This window comes from Lonchura striata, chromosome 13, assembly GCF_050655825.1.
Source record: "Lonchura striata isolate lonStrDom1 chromosome 13, ASM5065582v1, whole genome shotgun sequence".
Taxonomy (NCBI): Eukaryota; Metazoa; Chordata; class Aves; order Passeriformes; family Estrildidae; genus Lonchura; species Lonchura striata.
Genome location: NC_140715.1, coordinates 15,188,988 through 15,210,554, shown reverse-complemented (window position 1 = coordinate 15,210,554; position 21,567 = coordinate 15,188,988). Strand labels below are relative to the sequence as shown.

At 42.9% G+C, this 21,567-nt stretch overlaps 2 protein-coding genes across 4 annotated transcripts; one reads left to right on the top strand and one right to left on the bottom strand.

The window, feature by feature from the left end:
• Positions 1-397: 397 nt before the first annotated feature.
• Positions 398-10,620, bottom strand: MFAP3 (microfibril associated protein 3). The gene is made up of 3 exons (XM_021552215.3): positions 10,553-10,620; positions 5,737-6,209; positions 398-4,398 (listed from the first exon to the last, which is right to left on the bottom strand). Exons 2-3 carry the CDS (start codon positions 6,014-6,016, stop codon positions 3,653-3,655), a joined length of 1,026 nt encoding a protein of 341 aa, XP_021407890.1. The 5' UTR covers positions 6,017-6,209; positions 10,553-10,620; the 3' UTR covers positions 398-3,652.
• A 59-nt stretch (positions 10,621-10,679) lies between these two features.
• On the top strand, positions 10,680-20,783 carry FAM114A2 (family with sequence similarity 114 member A2). 3 transcript variants are annotated; one of them, XM_085591427.1, is made up of 15 exons: positions 10,680-10,776; positions 11,281-11,415; positions 11,541-11,746; positions 11,960-12,056; positions 12,498-12,593; positions 12,903-13,015; positions 13,967-14,101; positions 14,268-14,426; positions 14,781-14,904; positions 15,871-15,950; positions 16,554-16,682; positions 16,898-17,037; positions 17,765-17,837; positions 18,380-18,433; positions 19,160-20,783. In XM_085591427.1, the coding sequence occupies exons 3-15, from the start codon at positions 11,543-11,545 to the stop codon at positions 19,256-19,258; spliced, it is 1,503 nt and encodes a 500-aa protein (XP_085447553.1). In that variant the 5' UTR covers positions 10,680-10,776; positions 11,281-11,415; positions 11,541-11,542; the 3' UTR covers positions 19,259-20,783. The 3 variants fall into 3 exon arrangements, with proteins under 3 accessions (XP_085447553.1, XP_021407900.2, XP_085447551.1); XM_021552225.3 differs by lacking the exon at positions 11,281-11,415 and having other exon boundaries at positions 10,680-10,728; XM_085591425.1 differs by lacking the exons at positions 10,680-10,776; positions 11,281-11,415 and having other exon boundaries at positions 11,531-11,746.
• The last annotated feature ends 784 nt before the right edge of the window (positions 20,784-21,567 follow it).

The window sequence follows — 21,567 nt, the reverse complement described above, 5'->3', positions numbered from 1 at the left end:
AAAAGAAAGGTGCTTACAATATGGAATAGTACGAGCCTGTGAAAAAGGTAAAAACAAGTAAAACAGATTCCTGGTTGAAGGTTACACACACAATGTGAAACAAAGAAGTAAAGGTTTGAGGGCCTTCCTGAAACCATTTCAGGTTTGCACCTGTTTGTATATGCAGCTGGGAACAATTATTAGATGCTGTTGAAGACTGTGAGACAAAAAAAAAAAAAAAAAAAAAAAAATCCAAAGATGTCATAGCAGGAATGGTCCATGGTCCTTCAGATGACTGAATATCCCAATAACCTCTGTCAGGCTGATTAACAACATTCTGCTGAGCTCAATACAGCTGCTATGTAATCTTAGGGAGACAGGCACTCCTCACTTGTAAAACAGAAAATTCCAGCAGAACAATTTTTTTTTTTTTTCAGTTTATTTTGCAAATCTACCAATTCATTTTATGAAAGTATGAAATCCTATGTGGTTACATTAAACAGTTACATTACAATCCAGGTAATACAAACAATCACTACAAAGTTAGTTTTGGGTACTCTTGGATAACAAGTAGATTTTATATTTTTTAAAATAAGTCACAAAGAAGAGATAGACTAGCCTTGTGATTGTCAGAGACTTTAGTTTAAAGCAAGGAAACCACTGTAGATTCTCCTCATCCTACAAAAAGCCAAGAAACACTTTCAATGTTAATGTTCAATTAAATTCATCAAAGACATTAAGTGCACACATCTACTCTCAGGGTAACAAGAATAGTTCACAACTTGTTTGGAAACTGGTGTCAAATTTCATTCTCTGGAAATCACTTTTACCATTTAACATCACCTTCGTCCTTGCTTTCAGGTCCATAAAAATCCTGTAAAATGCACAGAGCCCCAAATCCTCCCTAATTGAATTCAGTGGGAGTAGGATCAGTTCCTCCATTCAGAAAGTATTCCTGATATACTGAAATCCTTACAAAACAACCTCCTTCCCAGGAATGAAATTCATGTAAGGAACAAAACACTGTGGTAATTTAGGAAAACTTTCAGCTTTGCCATCCAGCAATTGGCACTGCAACTGCATTTCTGAGGACTTTATGCATGGTCACTCTTTCCTCTCAGCCAGCAATAGGATGTATGAAGACACCAGGAAACTGTGCTCAGTAAGAACTTGGAGCTACGTAAATAAAGTATAAAATCAAAAAAGAGGTCAAATCAGTCTTGAAACTGCTCTCCTGGCACTCATCTGACACACCTCCAGTGTCATTCTGCTGCCTGTAAGCTGCCACTTCTGATGTGACATCTGTCAATCACAACGGCTTCTTAGGAAGCAATTAAATAGTTTAGATCTTGTAGTGGCATCTCACACTCTGTGTGTATTTAGGGGTAACACATCCATATGTTGCATATCATGCAACAGTTCCAGAAGCAAGGAGAGCTGTTTATAGGGAAATAAGGCAGGTGCAGCTACATTCTGATGGTCTGTGGCACAAAGGAGATTGAAGCAGATCATTCTCTCTTGTAGCCTTCACCTCTTTGGACCAGTGCATCCTAAAGGGTGCAGCCTCCCAAATCTCCCCTCACACATGTGCAACAAACCTGCAGAACCCACTGCAGCACAGAAGTGAAGCCAGCAGCTTCCTTCTTCTAAGAGAAATAGATATTTATCCACAGAGTATCTTTTAACACTGATAACATCAAAAAACTTTAAAGAAACCAGACAGGTTGCACAAAACAACAAAATTTTCACCCGGGCATAAAGTGCCATCAAACTATGGAAGCAAAAAAAAGAAGTCACTGTTGAGGCAGCTACTCGAAGTATGTACAGAAGGTTTTATTCCCCTGAAACAAAGTTTGCTACAGTCTTGTAAATGGCACCAAGCTGGTGGGAATGTTACTGTAATAAAGGCTAGCAATTTCCTTCCTGACTAACACTACTCTTACCTGACAGGCCAAAGGCAACTAGGGTGATTTAACTGGTGGCTGACTGCAGGAATTTCCCCAGAAGGTAGTTTAGAATGGTAATAGATGCTGTCATTTCCCTGTCTCTGATATGGTAACTATAATTCATTCAGCCCCTTCTTTCTGGGCATGTATTACCACAGACAGCCCCACCCTGCTATTACCACTGTGCCTGCTTGTTTTCCACCTCTACTCATGTAAATGTAATGTCAAATCCTCTTAATCCTGAGCAGTTCTCCAGAATCACTTGTTAAACTGACATTTCCGTAATAATAAGGAAAGAAAAAAGAGTTGTGTGAAATTAAATGGCACTCCTGTTGCCAAGCTGTTAAAATTATATGGCAATATGCTTCCAGTAGTTGTAAGAAATTAATATGTGGAGTGCTTACAAGCTTTACATCTACTAAATCTCAACAGGATATAAAATGCTATTTAAGTCATACAAATGTTAAGGAGGAAAAAAACACAGCACCAAAGAGTGGAAGAAGAAAGTAGATTCTTGTCTGCACTCTGATTCCTGAAGGCTGGATCTCTACAGCTGAGGAAGCCAGGTGGGAGATCCTTGGTGAAGTACTTGTGTACATATGCCAGCAGCTGCAGCTCTCCCTTCTGCCACCTCTGCAGCCACCAGGCTGGGCTCCATCAGTGAGTCACTCCCCTCCTGCAAACAGTGGCTGCCAACAGCTCAGCCAGCCCCCACTCTGCCACTGCCTTCTGACAGGACCAGCTGGAGCAGAGCGACTCAGTGTCACTGCTTTTCACCTGCTTTATTATAATGCTGTTCAGGAAGATGTGCCTGAGACACCTGTCTGTAGATGATGAATTCATTTCTTAGTTTTGCCACGATGTGATTACTGTCATCCTTTTCTCACCACAACGTCAAATACAATATAAAACTTTGGATTTTCTACAGTGACTGAAATCAGCATAATGAAAAGCCAGGCAGTGCCAGAAGTGCTGTCACTGCTCCTTTCTGTGGGACAGGACCAGGGTAAGGCGCTTTGGCAATCAGCACCAAGTTTAAGCAACAAGTTTTTAAAATACCCACAAGTTTCCTGTAGATGCACAGAAAACTGAGACCTCCTGGTTGTTCTCTAAGCTGCTTTGAAACTACAACAATTCATTTAATCCAGCAGCAGATCCTGGTACTATTTTTTTCTAAGTACAGTACATTTTGATAGCAACACAAGCATGTGACACAAAACAGATTTGTTCAAGCTCACTGTGGTTCTGATGAGCTACACGCACCAAGAGGCAACTCAAAAAGAGCACAGAACTCAATTCATCAGGACAACAACACCGACTCAAAGGAATTTCAGCACAACTTTGTGAAGAAAGAGGGAGCTCACAAAAGAAAAGTTCTTATTGCAAGTTGTACTGCTCAGCTTGGTCACTTCTCACTCAGATCTGAAGTATCAAAAGCTACCAAGGAGCCAAGGACAAAGAATTCCTGTTTTGCAACTATTTTAAATATAGCAAACCTGCTTTAGAAAGAAAAGCCCCTGCACAATATTCCAAAGGGCTTTTTCTAAGCAGACTGGAATTGTTAAATCAACACTGACAGAAAATACACACTTCAGAACTACTTCTGGCACCTTGCAATTTGGAAAACTCTTGTGCACACGGGATGAGGCAGCTTGTTTGCAGACCCTTTTCCCACAGTACCCTCGGATCCCCCGAGCTTCCTTCCCCCGCTCTGTGCATCACCGGGCTCAGCAGGCGCCTTCCTCAGCAGGCACAGAGTGGCAGCTGCCGTGAGACACGGTGTCGATGCTCTGCCCCTGGGACTGGGGGTGGATGGAGACCTGCACGGCGATCTCCTGGCCCTGCTCGCTCAGGGAGCCATCGTCCGAGTCCGCGGCCGGGGAATCGCTGCGCTTCATCTCGGCGCTGCCGGGGAACAGCGCGGCCTGGGCCCCGCAGCCGGGCGGCTGCTTCTCCTCCTTGCCCACCTCGTCGGGGTCGTCCACCCGCACGGCCTCGAAGATCTCCTCCATGAACGCCCTGCAGTTAAGGATCAGAGGCGGCAGGGGAATGCTCCTGGCGAGCTCTTCGATGTAGCGAGCAAACTCCATGGTTTTAAACTGAGTGACTTTGGCCAGCTCGAGCGTTTTGGCAGACGTGATGATGGGGATACGCTTGGCTATCTCGAAAGCCTTCTGCAGCTTCTCAGCCCCTTCCGTCCGGAAGAACTCGTTGATGGCCTTCTCCGTTTTGCGGAGGTGGCTGCTCATCATGCACAGGCGGGTGATGTTCAAAATGAGGGTGATGGCAAAGGCAACGAGGCACACAATCATGTAGTAGATGCTCATGTCCCCCGAGGTGAAGATGACCCTCAGGGTGACTGTGTAGTGCAAGGTCTCGTTATGATTAATGCCTGCACACGTGTACCGGCCCCGGTCAGCAAAGCTGACCTTTGTGATGTTGAGGGAATTATCAGCAATCCTCCACCGGTCATCTGCAGAGGGGCAAGAAATAAACAGAGCTCATGAAACAAAAATCCCAGGGTAAACATCATCAGGAGTCAAAGCTTGGCAGCGAGCAGTCCACTTCTAGCATAGTAACAGTACACCAAGGACTGAAATGTCCTTTTCACGCTTGTGACACAGAAGTCATAACCCACTTACCCATCCTACTGCTTAATGGTAAATTATTCTGCATGCTTGCTACACTGCTTTTACTTCCTTCTCTCATTTGCACTTTCCAGTGTGCTTCTGTTTTTTTCTGATAGGGATCCTAATTCTTAACTAGGGCTTCTAGCCCTATGTTGAAAGACTGTCCTCTATAAAGTCTAATTTTCCATACGTTCAGAGTCAAAAGTCAAGTGACCCATGAAAAAAATCAGTCTGTAAATGGCTCTGTTGGCAAAAGAATCCAGAATTTTCTTGAGACAGTTTTCTGCTGAGCATGCAGTGCTGACATGCAAAACCCAAGTAAAAGAGAAATCAATACAAGAAGCTTTATACAGCATTTGCTGTGCATTTATAACTTAGGGGGAAAACTGTTTTCATAACTCATTTCTTCTAATTACTCTGAACTGTTTTCATAACTTATTCTTCTAATTACTCTACTTTGAACTAATCTCTAGATGGTATTATAACTACAAAAAGGTTACTGAATACTTAAAGCAGAAAGATGGCCTCCAACAAGATCCTATCAATTAGTTCGATGACCTTCATTAATACTAATAGAGAAAACCACAAGTATCTCTAAAACATTTTTTTAAATTAAAAACTGCAGGGATAAAACTGTAAGAGCCAATAGCTAGGAAAATATATTCCCCTTCAGTTCAAAAGGGTTAAATAGCATGAATTCCATGCTATTGGCCATTATATATTGTGTTACTTTCCACAATCTCACTGGTGCATAAACCAAAAAATACATGTATTAAGTATGTTTTAAAACATATCCTGTAACAAAATTAAAGCACAACTGTCAGCTCAAAAAGGTCAAAAGCAAGTTGTGGAGAATTGTGCTTAATTTGTGCATTTGGAAAAATATAATTTCAACCAGAGCAATAATAAATAAACCCATCAGTTAGTATTGGGTAAGATGAAGACTCATTTCTTCTGTACACTGTGAACACTGGGATGACTCTTGAACAACATCATTCTGTGGGGCACCAAAGCAGGGTGGATGGGCTGGAAAAGAAGTACTCAGGTGTAATTCCCATGCAACATTTCAGAGGGCAAAGGACTTTGTTTTGCTCTCTCCTTATCTCCCAATTGTAAAAATGGTTTTCCAATACTGTTTAAAAGGGGAATAGTGATGGATAGAAAACAGCAGGAAAACTCACCTTCATCTTTTTGTTCAAGCAGGTGTCCTCTGGAGTTATACCAAAGGATATGTTCATACTGGCTGATGTTCAGTTTACATTCAATTAAAACACTGCTCCCCTCTTTGGCTATGATATCATGGTGTGCTGGAGAACTTATTAAAGCTTGAGACACTGCATGAAGTGATGCATTGAAAGACCTAAAAGCAACTGTCCTGTTAAAAGCTACATTTTCCACTGTGAATCCAACTGAAAGACCAGCACTAACAGTCAAAATTAACAGGCAATAGCTGAGCTTCATGGAAGGCTAGTGAAAATTCTTCTTTCATTTAATTTGAAGAAATGAGGTCGTACGATATTAAGCTGTCTGTATTGCCCTGAGATAGGAGAGGAGCTCTTGATTTGTTCTGTGATGGAAAATGTCTGGGATCCAAATGCACTTTCAAGACCAGCAATATTTGAAGTGGAAACTGGAAGTAAAACTGGAAGTAAAACTGGGAAAAAAAAAAAAAAAAGTCAGTAAGTTTATTAACGACAGCAAGGTTACCATGTATTTAAATTTAATTTCCAGTAAACAGATTTCAAATATCATAATATAAACTGTCAGCTGAGAGGTTCCAAATCAGAGCTTTGCTCAGAACACAGTGATAAAATGAGGGTAAGAAGGCATTAGCACAACCTCCAGTCCACTAGATGTTCATCTTCCCAACCAAATAATCTCTGGAACAATAATCATTAAGGGGGAAAAGGTTTTACAAAAAGAACAAATTGTTCAGACTACTCGAAATGCACAATTATCTTTAAAAGTGGATTCTGCATTTGTTACCAGAGAAAAAGTGCTTTCTTAATAGAGGAAGAAAAGCAAGAAAGAGGATGTAATTTCTGCCTCCCTCTCCACCAACATCTAAGTGCTTTTAAGCCCTGGTTTTCTAAAGCCAGTCTTTCATTTACTACCCAGAGAAAAAACAAAGGATACACACACACATCTGATTTTCAGCATTTACATCTATGATGTAGGGGCACAACTGGTATTAGATGTCTAAATACTACATAATATGATTTAATTACTTGGGAAAAGTCTCCTGGTTGTTATCTTATTGCCAGAAGAGGAAGTCCCTTTCTGAACAGCAGGACACTGATGTCTACACATATTTCCTTTTTAGCAATATCTCTTGCTGCTGCTGCATTTTCTAAGTCTGCTCTCTGTTATTCTTGTTTGTTTTACAATGAGCTCCTGTTGAAAATCTTATCGGCCACTTCATCCCAGCAGCCATACATTCTTCACTGTCTTCTCTACCCAAACTTCATAAACTGTGAAAAGATTGTTTTGTCTAGGGACTCTTCAAATTAATGTGCACAAAAGATATTTTAAGACATTAGGATACAGCCTTTATTTTACTGTCTTTTGCATGCAAGCCAGAATAAAACCAACTTGCAACAAAATGAGATGACACTGATAAGAGACAATCTGTAATCAATTTTCCTGGAAGCCTGATTCAAGAAAATTTCTAATCCAATATATGTTCCCTGAAGTTATGATTCCATCTAGACAGCTCCAGAGCCTTAAAAAACATTTACAAAGTACAGAAGCCACAAGCTTAAATATTATCCTAAAAAATATCTCACTTCATACCACTGACTGTGTGACTTCAAATTTATCATTTTTTCTTTTACAAATAACAGATGTTAGTGGAAGGGAATTTCAAAAATATCACAACACAAAGGGACCCATTTACTTAATAAATAATGCAGACACTTTTCATCCTTCTAGAATTACCAGTTAACACTAGCTAAAGCACTTCTGAAAAATAATGTAACATGCATAAAACTAGGTGATTTCTAGTAATTGTCTTTCATCAGAGACAAACTAAGCATATTCAAAAGGGGAATTCTGCTGATGCTATCCAGACTGGGAATTTTTTTCAGTGAAAGTTAATTTGTCGAAGGTCAAACCAGATTCCAGACTTGACATCTGATGAGAAATGTGTTATCTGACCCATTTCCATTTCTGTTGCAGCTATTGCCAAAACCAGTTTAACAAAGAAGGCAAAGAAGACAGCTGCGTCCAACTCTCCTTCAAGCTTGACTAACCAACTCACCCACTGAATCCTGCAAGAGAAACTGGAAAACAGGCTCCCTACTTGTTTCTCTGTAAACAGCAATCTCTTCATCTGCTGCCTCCTTCTTCTTTTTTTTTTTAATCATTGGCCCCACTCTGTTTTCTATCATGCCTCTTGTTCTTTCATTTAAGATGAGACTAGTGCAGAGAACTCAATTATACCATTGTGCTGGAGGAGCTACTTTCCCACAGCTAAACAGTTAAAACCACTACCAAGGCCTCTTTCATTCCTGTTTTTCACCAGCTACAATTTAGGGAAAGTGTTACTGAGTCCTGCTGCCTCTGAAGAAGAGCATCCCATCCACAGCAACAGCACAGGTCTGAAAAAAAAAAATACTAAGGCTGCTGTTGATCAGCAACTATTCTTCTGTTTGAGGGAGTGGTTTTAACCTTCCATTTTTCAACCCCTGGTATTTTCAGAGTGTTTCAGAGCCTGCAAAAGGCTATCGACACTGACCTGCTTGTTTTATGCAGGCCCCACAGAGACAGGCTGTGGACTGGTAGTGGTTTGTGGACCACTGACATCTGGGTTGCTTTAAAGGTCTGTCACAGCTTGTGGTGGCAAGTGAGGTGCTGTGGTCCCAGACCTTCAGCAGACACCACCCTGTGACCCAGCTGCCTTCAGGCAAAAATGCACTTTTGCATGTAACAGACTTCACAGAGCCTGATGCAGTTAAAATTGACCACAGTCCTGCAGCAAACACAAACCCTCATCTTCACCCTTGAATCACAGGCACATTGTAACTTTCAGTCTTCTAAAACAATAACATCCCAACTCATACTTTAGATTTATTAGAGAATAATCCCAGTGCCTCTTGTACTTTGCCTGTGCTATTGTAATTTTAAATTATTAAATTTGAATTGTTAAGGTTTCCAAGCGTCTGTGACGTCTGTTCCTAAATGACATTAGGAATTTCACTCATTTATTTAACACAAGAAATACTCAGCAACATTTTCCCTCATAAGAATAATTATCTTCAGTAATTGCATATGCTCTCCACTATACTTGCACTGAGCCTGCATAATGCATAAAACATTGGTGACGGGTCATTTAATTTTACTATTAAATTCTTCGAGGTCTGATTTATTAGAAATTGTTTGTCTTTTGGAAAAGCCATTATTGCTAAGCAGACAATGATCTCTCACTGCCGAGTGCTGGGAACAATAAAATGATTTGCAAAATCCATATCCTTCATCCATTGCACTTATGCAAAACAGCTGCTAAAGAACCCAAAAAGGATAAAGCGTGATCAGTGCCAACATCACAATTCTTCAACAAAGTGTTAAGCTCAATCAAGATGAAATGTGCCAGAATAGAAACTGGCTGTTTTACAACTGAACTTGAAGCTGAACTCAACACATTTAACCTTTATTAAACCATAAGTTGCAACAACAAATATCAGTGGAAAGATAAAAATCTGTAATGCATGTGCTTGTATGAGTCATCCTTGGCTCCTACCCTGAAGAAGTGTATTTGTGTCCAACTTAGAGCACTCTAAGTAGTCCCACTGAGGTCACTGGAAGCACTGATAGTACTTAAAATTACACACATTTATATGGCACAGCAAAACTGGGGCCCAAGAGGTTGCAAGTTATATGGTTTTACATTCACTGCTTATAACATCACTTCATACCTGGAGGAACGTGAGGCAATAAACCGAGACACACCTGACAGAGCACAGGCTGCTGATGTCTTGCAGAAATACCATTTGCAAGCCCCCTCTGACCCTCTGTCAAACCAGGGAGGCGCATTTTGGCAGAGCCCTGCAAACAGGAACTCTTGGGAAGTTTATGAACACAGACAGCATACAAGAGCCATTCCAGGTGCTCCCAGCATGGGAGAAGCTGCAGGGAGGGCTCACCCATGGCCCAAAAACCAAGCTAAGGGGCAAATCCACAGCACCCCAGGGCCAGCCTCGCTGCTGTCTGATGGGGTTTGTTGTTTTCCCTTGGCTGCCCGACAGGACACAGTGTTTTGCTGTGCTTATCCCTTGGCTGACACCTGTCACGGGCTAACTCGCCACGACATGGCATCAACTGTGCACCAAAACAGGCTTTTTTGTCTGGTCAGCTAAAAACGACCAGGCACAAAGTTTCACTTAACATTACCCTGTCCTCACAGCCCCTGAATGCTCCAAGTTCCCTGGTGGAAAAGCCCTGGTCGCACCTGGTGGCAGTGGGGCACGCACTGCAGCCGAGGGCACCACGAAGGGTGTGGTGCCACTGGGGCACGACGTCATGCCAGAAACACAAACAATATTCTGAGTTGGAAGAAAAGCACAGGGATCATCCAGTCCAACTCCTGGCCCTGCTCAGGACACCCCTACAGTCCCACCCCGTGCTGGCAGCGCTATCCAAACGCTCTGGCAGCCTCGGGCCCGGCCCGTTCCCTGGGCACTGCCAGCACCCTTTGGGGAAAACCTCTTCCCGATCGCCAATCTAACCCCCTGGCACAGCCCCAGCCGCTCCCAGGGCCGCACGAGCAGGGCTCGGAGCTGTCTCTCCGCTGCCCCTCGGGAGGAGCCGCAGACCCGCCGAGCTCTGCCCGCAGTCTCCGTCCTCCGGCCTGCCCAGAGTAACCGACCTCAGCCCGTGGCTTCCCCTCGAGGCCCCCCACGCCCTCGCTGCCCTCCAAACCTTCCCCTATTTCCACGCCAAAACAGCGAGGCAGGCCGCGGCCCCGCGGCCTCCCCCTCCGCCCCGCCCTTGCCGGCGAACCTGGCGGTACCGCCGCTCTCCCCGGGACGAGGGCGCCCGGCCCGGCCCGCCGCTCCGCCGCCGGCCCCGCCGCCCGGACGCGCTTCCCCGAGCCGAGCCGCTTCCGGGGCAGCGCCGGGGCCGCTCTGCGCCGGCCTGGCTCGGCCCGGAGCGCGGGGCCGCGCCGAGCGCCGCCGGTGAGGGGCGGCACGGGGACACGGCGGGGGGCTGTGGGCACCCGGCGGGTGCGGCAGGAGCCCCCGGGGAGGCTCGGAGAGCTTGGGGTGCCAGAGGGGCGGCCTCAGGGGGCTGTGGGGCGTCCCGGGGAGGCGGAGGCACAGAGGGGAGGTGGGGAGGGTGCCGGGGGTCGCGGTGCAGGGGCACGGCCCGCTCCCGGAGCTGTCGCGTTCCTTCCTTCCCTCGAGGCCATTACCCCTGAGCGCCCGGCCGGGCACACAGCGGTGCCACCGCGGCGTGCTCCCGGCGACCCTGCGCTTCTCGGCTCGGCCCTGCAGGTCGCTGAGCCGCAGGTGCCGCCGAGGCCGCTGGAGCTCATCGCAGCTCCCGGGGTGCCCTGCTCATCCCCACGTTCAGGAGTGACCCCGGCGCTGCCTCCCTGCCCGCTCAGCTCTCTGATGCTGGCCCCTACACTCCTCACACCAGCCATGCCAAGCGATTTGTTTTCACTTTTATTTTGGTGGGGCATGTAATGGATTTAATTATCTGAGGCCTTTTCTACCGTCTATTAGTTTTTCAGGGTTAGCAAACTGGTTTATTTTCCTGTGGAGAGGGTGTGTCAGTCAGATAAAGCCACGTGTTCCTGTGGGACTTTAAACTTCCAACTGTGCCATTTTGGAGTCAGACGTAATTTGGTGTACACACATGTGGGTACATATGGCAACATTGTTGTGTTTAATTATTTAAATCACCAACGTGATGCTCTTGAACTAACGTCAAAGTGCGAGGGAGTGATTATTTTATATACTTTGCTTTCTATGAATGTTTGTAGTCATGTCTGAGAAAGACAGTTGTGAAAATCTGAAAGATGAAACCTCTTACGAAGCTGAAAATGAACAGAAGACAGAAGAGCTTGGCTGCTCTGAGAGCAATGAAGGGAGAGAACAAGAGACTGTGCCTGTGACTCGGAAAAGACCTGAACCCAAGCCCCCAAGCCAACCTGCTGCCACAGAAAAGCCTGCAGGTGAAACCATCAAGGTATGTTCCTGTGCTTGCTCAGAGAAATGGGACTTCACATTTCATGGCTTTGAGCACAGGAGATCTCTGAGCATAAGCCCCACTCCTTTCTTAAAATTCACATTGCTGTTCTCTGAAATGAAAAAGCTACACAAAAGTCACATGTCACAGATTGCTTGTGTTCCTTTCCTCACCATAATGCCTGCATCACTCTTCTGTTTTTCTTCATTAAAGGTCTCAGATCCTCCTGCAGTTCAGACAGGGTGGGGCTACTGGGGAAGCTGGGGGAAATCTCTTCTGTCAACTGCGTCTGCTACCGTAGCTACTGTAGGTAAGGCTCTTTCTGGTATTTGATAAATATTTTAATCATGTTTTGTGTCTCAAGCTGGTGCTTTAGAACTTGTTTGTAGAGAAGAGGATTTCAGTTATAGCAGCCATTATTGGAAAAATGTCAAGAGAATTGTTCAAGTAATGGGAAAAGCTTGTACCAAAAGGTACAGTGAGATTGAGGAGATATGCAGAGACAGAATTACTTTCAGGTTTTTAAGGTGTTTGTGTAATTTTCACCTGGTGTTTTAAACTAGTATTCTGCCAGTATTTACAGCCTTATTTAAAAGCTAAGATGAAATCTAGGTTCATTACATTGGTAGGTGAGCTTGATAGAAGGAGGTTTTAGTGCTGGTTAAACTGTTTTGAACAGAAGGAATCTGGAATAATAAAAAAGAATATGCAGTTCTAATCCTGTTTTTGTTCTGATTTCTATCTTCTCTAGGTCAAGGTATTTCAAATGTCATAGAAAAAGCAGAAACAACCCTTGGGATCCCCAGTCCTAGTGAAATCTCATCAGAGTCTAAAGATGCTGCAAGAGGTCAGTTTTGTACTGCATAAGAACAACCCTGGAATGTTTTTCACAACATAATGAGCCCCAAAATAACATCACCTTACTCTGCACTTTGCACCTTGAAACTGATAATAAAATCAGTTAAATAATACTCTCTTTATTAGTTCTGTTAGCTCTGAAAAGTAGAGAGGAAAATAATCTGAATTGTAGGTTGTAGGCTTGCTCCTAACTGATATTTGGTGTCTGTTGATATTCTTCACTCTGTGGCTGACAGGAGCTTTTTTTTTTTGTTTGTTTTGTGAAGTCAGGAAGTTAATTTTTTACCTTCTACTGCAGGTAGTGAGAATCCTGCTGCCAGCAATGCTGATGCAGCTGATGACGGCAGCTCTTTCCCTATTGCTGGGGCACTTGAAGTTTTATCAACCATCTCTACTGCTGTCCAAAGCACAGTGAGTGAGTTGGGAATGCAGGAGAAAATGAGTTTAAGGGAGCTTTGGGGTTTTGGCCTTTGATCTGAAACATTGCAAGAAGAAACTTAATTTTGGCATTTGTGGGATGCATGGTGATGAACTCTTTCAGCCTTCAGACAACCATTATCCTGGGCCTTGCTTCTAACTGGCTCCCAATGTGCAGGATATTATGAATTTTGATATGTTGGTACCTACAAAATGAATGTTGGTACCTAACAAAAAAATCCTAACAGTGGATTGTGCAGAGCATGCATTTCTGTACGTGTCACCTCTGTACTCTGTCTTTCCTTTGGCATAGTCAGCTAAATGCAGGGTCAGACTCATTCCTGGAGTATTTCCACTGATTTCCACAGAACTAGAGGTGAAATCCATTCTCCTCTTCAAAAAACCTATGTGAAACTGGCTCAGTTCACTTGGAAATCAGCTTGCTCCTGTGACCATGAGAAATGCACTTCAAAGGAAGCCATTACCCTTAGAAACTGCTTTTGTGATCTGCTGTCTTGTCAGTTTGCCTGGGAATCTGAAAGAGCTGCAGATGGAAAGCTGGCTTCTGTTTCTGCTTTTAAGGCTCGAACAAAAGTTAGCAGTCAAAATCCACAGGTTTTTTCATTGGAAGGATGAGAACTGAATACTGCAATGTGCTGAGACACAGCTTGTTCACAAACTAAAAAAATGTATTTCCCATCAGATTGCTGCAGCTGTCTGGGTGCTGTAATAAGCTGTTGGGTGATAATGTGTTGTGGCTCTTTCCATGTCCTGCTGCTCTCTTTGTGACGATTAGGGTTGAATTTAGGGTGACAAGGACCAGTTTGGCTTTTATGTGAGTGCCCAGCGTAAGATTGCTGATAAAACCCTCCCAATTCAATTTCTTCCATTGTGTAATCTTCTCTGAGTTTTTATATGCTGTCTTTATCCAAATCTGATTCCTAGGGTAAAAGTGTTATTAGTGGAGGTCTGGATGCTTTGGAATTCATCGGGAAAAAGACAATGGATGTAATAGCTGAGGGAGACCCTGGATTCAAAAAAACAAAGGGGTTAATAAACAGAACCTCTACATTATCTCAGGTACAGCACTTCCCTATCAGCACCTCATTGATTTCTCTCATCTCTTCTCCCTTCTTTTGTGGTCCTGTCATTAAGCAACCATTTTTTTGCTATTGAGCCAAAAGCCTTCTCCTCCTGTATTCTCTATCTCCTGGCACTGTCACGAGGCCTCTGCTTTCTTTTTCAGGTCTTACGAGAGGCAAAGGAGAAAGAAGAGCAGCAGACAGCTACCGAGGTTACCATGGCTACTGAGAAGAAAGCCCATTATGGGTTACTGTTTGATGAGTTTCAGGGTCTTTCGCATCTGGAGGCCTTAGAGATGCTTTCCAGAGAGAGTGAATCAAAGGTAATGGCCTTGAGCATTTTGCTTTCTATTTTGAGTTCAGCTGAGCAGGGGGAAAAAGATTAGAAGTGTATGTGTATACGTGTAAAATCAAGTGCTCAGAACTTGCTGTAAAATGATTACAGACCTTCACTTTGATCCTTGTATTAGGATCTGGTGTTTACCTTGGGAGCAGTTCGTCCTGTCCTCAGCTCCTAAAGCCATTCCCTTTACTTCAGCCAGTCTCAGTTTCTGTAGCTCTCCAACTTCTCAAAAGTTACTCTCCTCACACCTGCTGGTTTGCTACCTTGGCCTGCATTTTCCATCCTGTTGGATGGATTTATTGATTCTCTCTTTGGCTGTACTGTCCCTAACCAGGTGAAAGCAGTTCTGAATGCCCTCTCTGGAGAGGAGTTGGACACACTGAAGGAGGAAATGGAACAACTCAAAGAAGCATTTTCTTTACCTGAATTCTTTGAAGAAGAAGAGGAAGAAAAGAAGGGTAAGAGAGCCCCAGATTTTGAGAAGAGATGCTGGTCCTTAGTGCAGAACCAGCCAGCCCTGATCAGTAGCAATGGGCATGAGGCCAAATTGAAATTATTCTTTAGCTGGGTGTTTAATCCTAAAGCCATTTCTGTCCAAGGGCATGACAGCAGCACCCTTCATCTCTGAGAAGCTGTGCAGTAATTCTGTAGCAGGAATGATTTCTTGCCAGACTAGGGTTAGAGTTGTTTGACTCATGGGCAGTTCATACAACTGACCCTGAGTCAAGATGCTAATTTAGAGAGAGAGTGGGTTTCCTTTACCAGGAAGGGAAAACTCTGAACAGAGTTGTCCAACATGTGGGAGAGCAAAAAGCCTTTTTATTTGTTTTTTAAATGAGAGTTAGCCACACAGAGCAAAAGATTCAAAGATACCTTTGCACACAAGAGCCCTGATTCTTGAGAATTACATGGATTTAAATGTAAATTTCTTGCATTGCTTTTACCTAAATGCTCATCAGGGAGGGCTTACACACCTGCACTTGCTATCATTCAACATTTAATGTATCTTTTATATTTGCACATAATGGATCTCACATCTGCTGTGCCATATATAATAGGAGAACCATAGGCTCTAAGTGATATTTCAGACTCTCCAAGGTGATGTGCAAGTTGGTGTGTTGTAAAAGGCTGCCTCTAAAAAAATAAAAAATAAAAAATAAAAAAAGGCGGTACCTTAGCTACAAAACCAGAATTGAGAAAGCAGGAACTAACCTTCAGGCACTGATGTCTCCACCTTTGCAGAACTTACCTTAGAAATTGTGTTTGAAAAGACTGGGTTTGATGCATTCTTGCCTGAGGTGATGATTCAAAGAGAAATAAAGGAAACAGTTGACAGACTGGTGCAGAACTAGTTGTGCACTGAAGTGCTGCTTATTCCTGAATCTGTCGTTTGTGTGGATTCTTTAACCTTTCCTGTCCTTTAGGAGATGAAGAGTTCACAAAAGAAGTAACAGGGCTGTTTTCAGAACTGCACATCTCCTCCACGCCAGACAAGGTGATCACGGTGAGTTATTTTCCATTTTCTAAAAGCTGGAGAGTTTCCTCACAGGAAGAGCTTCTCATCACCTGCTCTGCTTGTGAAAATATAAAATGCATGAAAACAAGTCATATTTTGCCTACCATTTTGTCAATAGTAGGCAAAAGAGATGGGCCTTTATGGGGAAGCATCATGTGAGCCTTCAGTTGCCACAGTGAAGAAACCTACAGTCATGAACTGAAGGCCTGCTCTTGGTACAAAGCACCTCATTTTACTATGTTCAGGAGCTGGTATGAGGAAGAGTCATCCTTTTTGCCATCATTTCACTACCCTTCAGATCCAGCAAGTGGCAGCAGCATTCTGCAGACATGTTTTTAAAGCACCTCTGGTAGTTCGGTCTTGTTGGTAAACTCCAGTCCCTGGTGCTAGAGCCTTCAACTACATCAGCCAAACGTCTGCAAAATTCTGAAGGCATTGGGATCGTTTGTCCTGGTTCTTCTCAGAAGCTCAAAAGGAGTTGTAGCTGCTTCTTTCCTCTGTAGCTTCTTCTTTCTGCTTCTTTCCATTGTCTTGGCGTGTGCATGGGGGCTTCATTTCAGTTATTAAATATTATGGCACATCTTGCTTCAGGTGAGGACATCTGCTCATGAGTGGATAGCACGATTCAACAGCAGTCTTGCTAAAGAGGAAAAAGAAAATGAAGAAAACCAAGAAGTAGAATCCAGAGATGGTGACCAGGATGCTAAGAAATCAGTAGAGGTAACTGGGTAATCAAGGAAAATAACATCTGCCTGCAGAGTGTTTTATCTGGCTGCTGAGTTACAGTTGTGACTCACAGGGTTTATGGGTTTCTATTTTTGTGTGGGTTCTGAGGTCTGAAAGGGCAGTGATAGTATGTTGTGTGATTGACTTGTTTTAAATAATAAAAGCTACTAGTTTTTGTGTTGTATGCAGAATTTTTGTCACTCTTGCAGGATATTCATGCATTTGCCATAAGAAGCCTGGCAGAACTGACAGCCTGCTCCATTGAAATGTTTCACAAAACTGCAGCCTTGTTTCTCTACGGTCAGAAACAGGAGGTGACAGTCACAGACAGAGCCAAGTCCCTGTCACAGTGAGTGCATCTCTCAGTAAATGGATAGCATATAATTACTGATTAAACTGTCTTATAATTCTTTGGAAATCCTTAAAATGCAGGGCTCTTGAATTCTGCATAGGTGTTTAAATTTGGGAATTGGGCAAATCTGTGAATTTTTGATGGGTGGCATCATTATGTTCCAACAGAACTCAGCTGTCTCTTTGCAGCTTAAAGGCATTTCTTGATAAGAAAGAGGAAAGTCTTCTTGAAAGCTTTGTGTAGCCTAGAAGAACATTTGCATTAAGCTTGTGCTAGTCAGTAGGCAGAGATTTAAAGCATGACAAAACAGTTGTACAAAAGTGATTCCTGATTACCTCTTTAATAATTTAGTATGCTTGGTACAGGAGATGGCAAAATTACTGCACAGGAGACAGTTGGCATGTATCTGAAATGTGCAGTACTTTCTAATTCAGAAAATGACACTTGCCAGTAAAAAAAGGCAAGTTAGTACTGTTCCTTCTGGAATGGATGTGTGTCCTCTGAGTGCTCTTTAAGATCTTCTGCTTTAATTATTTATTTCCCCACCTTTTCCCTCTCAGTTTTATTTGGGGAACTTCTGAATCTTCATACACGGTTTATATAAATTTTGGTTTAATTTAACTTAGTAAGCATAGAAGTAGAGTATTTATGTGTTAGAGGAATGCTGAAAGAAATTTAATCTTGAGGATTGTCTTTACTTCGTTGTTTTCCCTTTCTTCCACAGACTGACGATCATGCTCTGCAAAGAACTGTCAGCTTTCTCTAAAGAGTTCACGACATGCTTAACGACTGCAGGGGTAAGAGTTACACCACAGTTCTTAGGAATGAGATGTGGTTATTTGCTAACAGCCTTGGGATCTTTGCCAGGAACTGCTTTTTGTTTTTGCAAGTTTATATATGCAGTTTTTAACTTGTGAACTGATCTTTTAGGCCAGGGTTCTTCAAACTGTGGCATCTGAGCTTTTGAGAGCCTGGCACAGAGTAGGGGTGGGAATTGATGCTTACAGTGCTGAGGAGACAGAGGCAAATAAAGTTTGTGAGCCTTTTGTGGATTTTCCAAAGCACTCTGTTCCTGAAGATGCTATCTTCATCTCTGGATTCCTCACTTGTTCCCAGTTCATTTGAAGATGTGATGTGTACTCATACCTGACCTGTGCTGGGCATGTGCAGGTTACTTTGTTCTTATTTGCATGTTACAAGGCTGCTAAGCTTGTGGCTTAGCTTTCCTCTAGTTAAGGGAGCAGTGGTGGTTTTAAACTTGCTGAGGGTTTAGCTTTATTTTGCTTGAAGAAATGTGATCAAATTTTCAATCAGGATAATATATGTCTGATCTCTGCAGGTCAAAGAGAAAGCAGATGTGCTTAATCCCTTAATCACTGGAGTGTTTTTGGAGGTCAGTTATGCTAATGTTAAAACTTTAAGCTAATACTTTAAAAATAGATGTGTTGGTTCTTCCCACTTTAGGATCCTTATGCATGCCAAGTTCTCTAACCCATGGTCTAAAATTGTGCTTACCTATCTTAATAACTTGAAAGTTTTGATAAATGTCTGTAGATTTGCACAAAAGATGAGTTACGTAGTGAGGAGTTAGTGTCAGCTCACAGTTATGATGGGTCAGGAGACACATATTAAATTCAACAGTCTGCATTTTTAGAATTCAAACGTCCAAAGTCAAATCTTAGACAAGTTCAGAAATTGGCATACAAGAGTCCCAACACTTCCTTACTGTTAAATTGGTTCTCAAGCTTGCAGAGCTTGGAGGTGTGGTAGGAAGGGGGTGTTTCATGTTCATTTGTTCTTCCTTCCTGCCACAGCATGCTCCACTTAGAAGTAAACACTTTTCTTCTCTTGCTGAGAACAGTATCCTGCATTTGGATTGCAACTGATCTTGTTTGGCAGTCTTTAAGCTATTTGCTTTTTTTTTTTGCCTACTGGCATAAAGCCCCTCAAAAACTTGACATAAAATTGATTTCTAGAATGAAGCCTTTAAAATCCAGCAAGCACTAGGCTTTTGTTTTTTCTGTGCAATAATCAATGCTGTTCGAAATGAGTATGTGGTGAGCAAAGCTGATTGGTAGCATGGCTATTTATGTGTGTATTCTGATTTTTGTTTTCACAGGCTTCAAACAGTGCTTCCTATATCCAAGATGCCTTCCAGCTCTTGCTGCCTGTACTGCAGATCTCTCTTATTGAGGCTAGAACGGAACTATCACAGTAATAAAAATCCTTCTAATTAAGAACTTTTTGACCTTCCCACTTCGTAGTTTCCATGCTGGAGAATGATGTAATGGCTCTTATTAAAGGGAAAAAGATGAACTCTGCTCACTGCTGCTGCAAGAATGGTGATTAAGTGCAGTCTGGCAATGACAGCTCTTACAGCACACTGAGAGATGTGATTAGCATAGTCCAGGCTGGTGGACAACGTGACAGACTTAAAGTGCAGATTGCTTCTCTGTTTCGTGGACTGTCTGTGTCTTTTCACTGAAATCTCTCTGCTGTATGTGTTAACAAGCTCTTTGTGTTCACAGTCCAGAGAGCTTCTCCATTGCTGAAGAGAGGAGTAGCAGCTGGCTAGTTAGTTAGCTAAAATCATGGTGTGATTTTTAAGTCAGACATAATTGGGTTCCTGATAGCTCTGCATTCGTGTTGGAGTGAATATTAGATAGGAGGTGTAAGAAAAGGTAAATTTTTGTGATTATGAACCTTGCAATTCCTAGACTGGGCAGAATAGAGCAGAGAGGATTCCTGATCCAGCTGGTGCTAAAGAGAAGCTCAGCTTCCTGAAGATGTCTGTACTGACTCAGGGATGTGGGACAGGGACTCTCACCAGGGTGCTGTTTCTCATTCTCTCACACTGTGCTTGCTTCAGCACGAGCTGGGAAAATGCTGATCTGGCCCTGAGAATGCAGGTACTTGCCTTTATAGCAATAAATGAGAACTGACTAAAAGGGATTGATTTGTCTTTGGGCACTTTAATGAGAGAATTCAGCAGGAGGATTCCAGTTTTTGAGTGCAGCTTGACATGTCAGCCACAGCCTGTTCACAGACTCGCATACTGCTTGTCTTCTCTTTCTGTGGAAAAACACTATAATGCAATGCTCCTTCTTGGAAGGTATCTATTAAAGTAGGGAGAGAGGCAGCAATTTGGTTCTGTTAGTAGGAGTCCTAATTTGCCTCAGAAGCTGCTCCACGTATGTTAACTGTTTCTTTGTGCTGTGCAAGTTCCCTGCTTTGTTCCTTTATCTTTTGAGCCTGCCCATGGGGAGGCAGCAGCCTCTGTTGGAATCACAAGAGCAGAAATGCACAACTGAAATGGAATTTCAAGAAGTCCATAATAGCTAATCAGAGGTGACTGAGTGTCACACCTGCCTCTGCACTTGCTCATTGATAACAATGATGCTCAAATCCCCTTTTGAAAATCCTCTGGGTTTTAGCAGGTCTTGCACATCTCTGCTATACTGAAGGCTTAGAACATTCCTCTGCTCTAGTTGTGCAGTAGAGAAGTATTTTTTTGTATTAGAATACCTTTTGGCTAATGCTCTGATTTTATATATATATGGAAAAAAATCTACCTTAGTCATGGTTAGACTGATCAGATCTCAAAAGGGAAAGCTTTTTCTGGCATCTTAAAACTGGACTTGTAAGGAGTGTGTCCGGGCTAAAAAAATCTGCACTAAAATAAAATCTGTATTTTTTTCTTCTTTTGGTTGATAGCATTATTAAATAAAGGATTTGTTTTGACAGCTGTTTCAGTTAAAAGCTATCAAGGTAGCAGTGGGCACAAATTAAATAAGAGAACTGTGGGTTTTTTTCCTCAGCCCTGATTGTGTGTTTTGGGACAGAGCTGGGTGCAGCTCTGGGGGCGGGACAGCTGGGATGTTTCTCATGGCAGCAAACAGTGCTCTGAACCCAGGCTGGGGAGTGAGAGCTCCCAAGATGAGCTCCCAGTTCCTGTGTCAGTGCAAAAAGGCATCTTTGCTCCTGCCAAAAAGCCAAAATGTACAGGAATGTCAGAAGAGAAGAAATAAAGGTAATAGAGTTTTATGAAGCAGCAGCTGCTTTTTTGCAGATAAATTCTACTGACCTGCAGTGCTTTAGTGTAGAGTAGTTTAATAATTAAAGGAAATGAGGTGATTTTTTTAAAGATGCAGACAGTAATTCCTTCAGTCATGTGCCCACATGGATTTTGTTACAGCAGCCAATAATCAAACGTGCACCAGCTTCATTTGTGTGCCAGTGTGAGGACTGCAATAGATGGACAACAAAAACAGTTCCATAGTTGCTGAAATCTTTCTACCCAAAGGATTCATCAGAATTCAGCATCCAGCTGTCTGGAGGTCTTCCTGCTTGGCCTTGCCTTCCATGTAAATCTAATGAGAGCTGACAGTAATTTGAACACTTCTGGTAGCGTTTGGGGAGGTGAGAGGTGGCTGAGAATAGATAAGAGTCAGCTAAGATGCTGGCAGTGACTTGGGGGAAAAAAAAAAGCTTTCCACAATTGTTTTCTTTCCTTTGGAGTGATTTAGT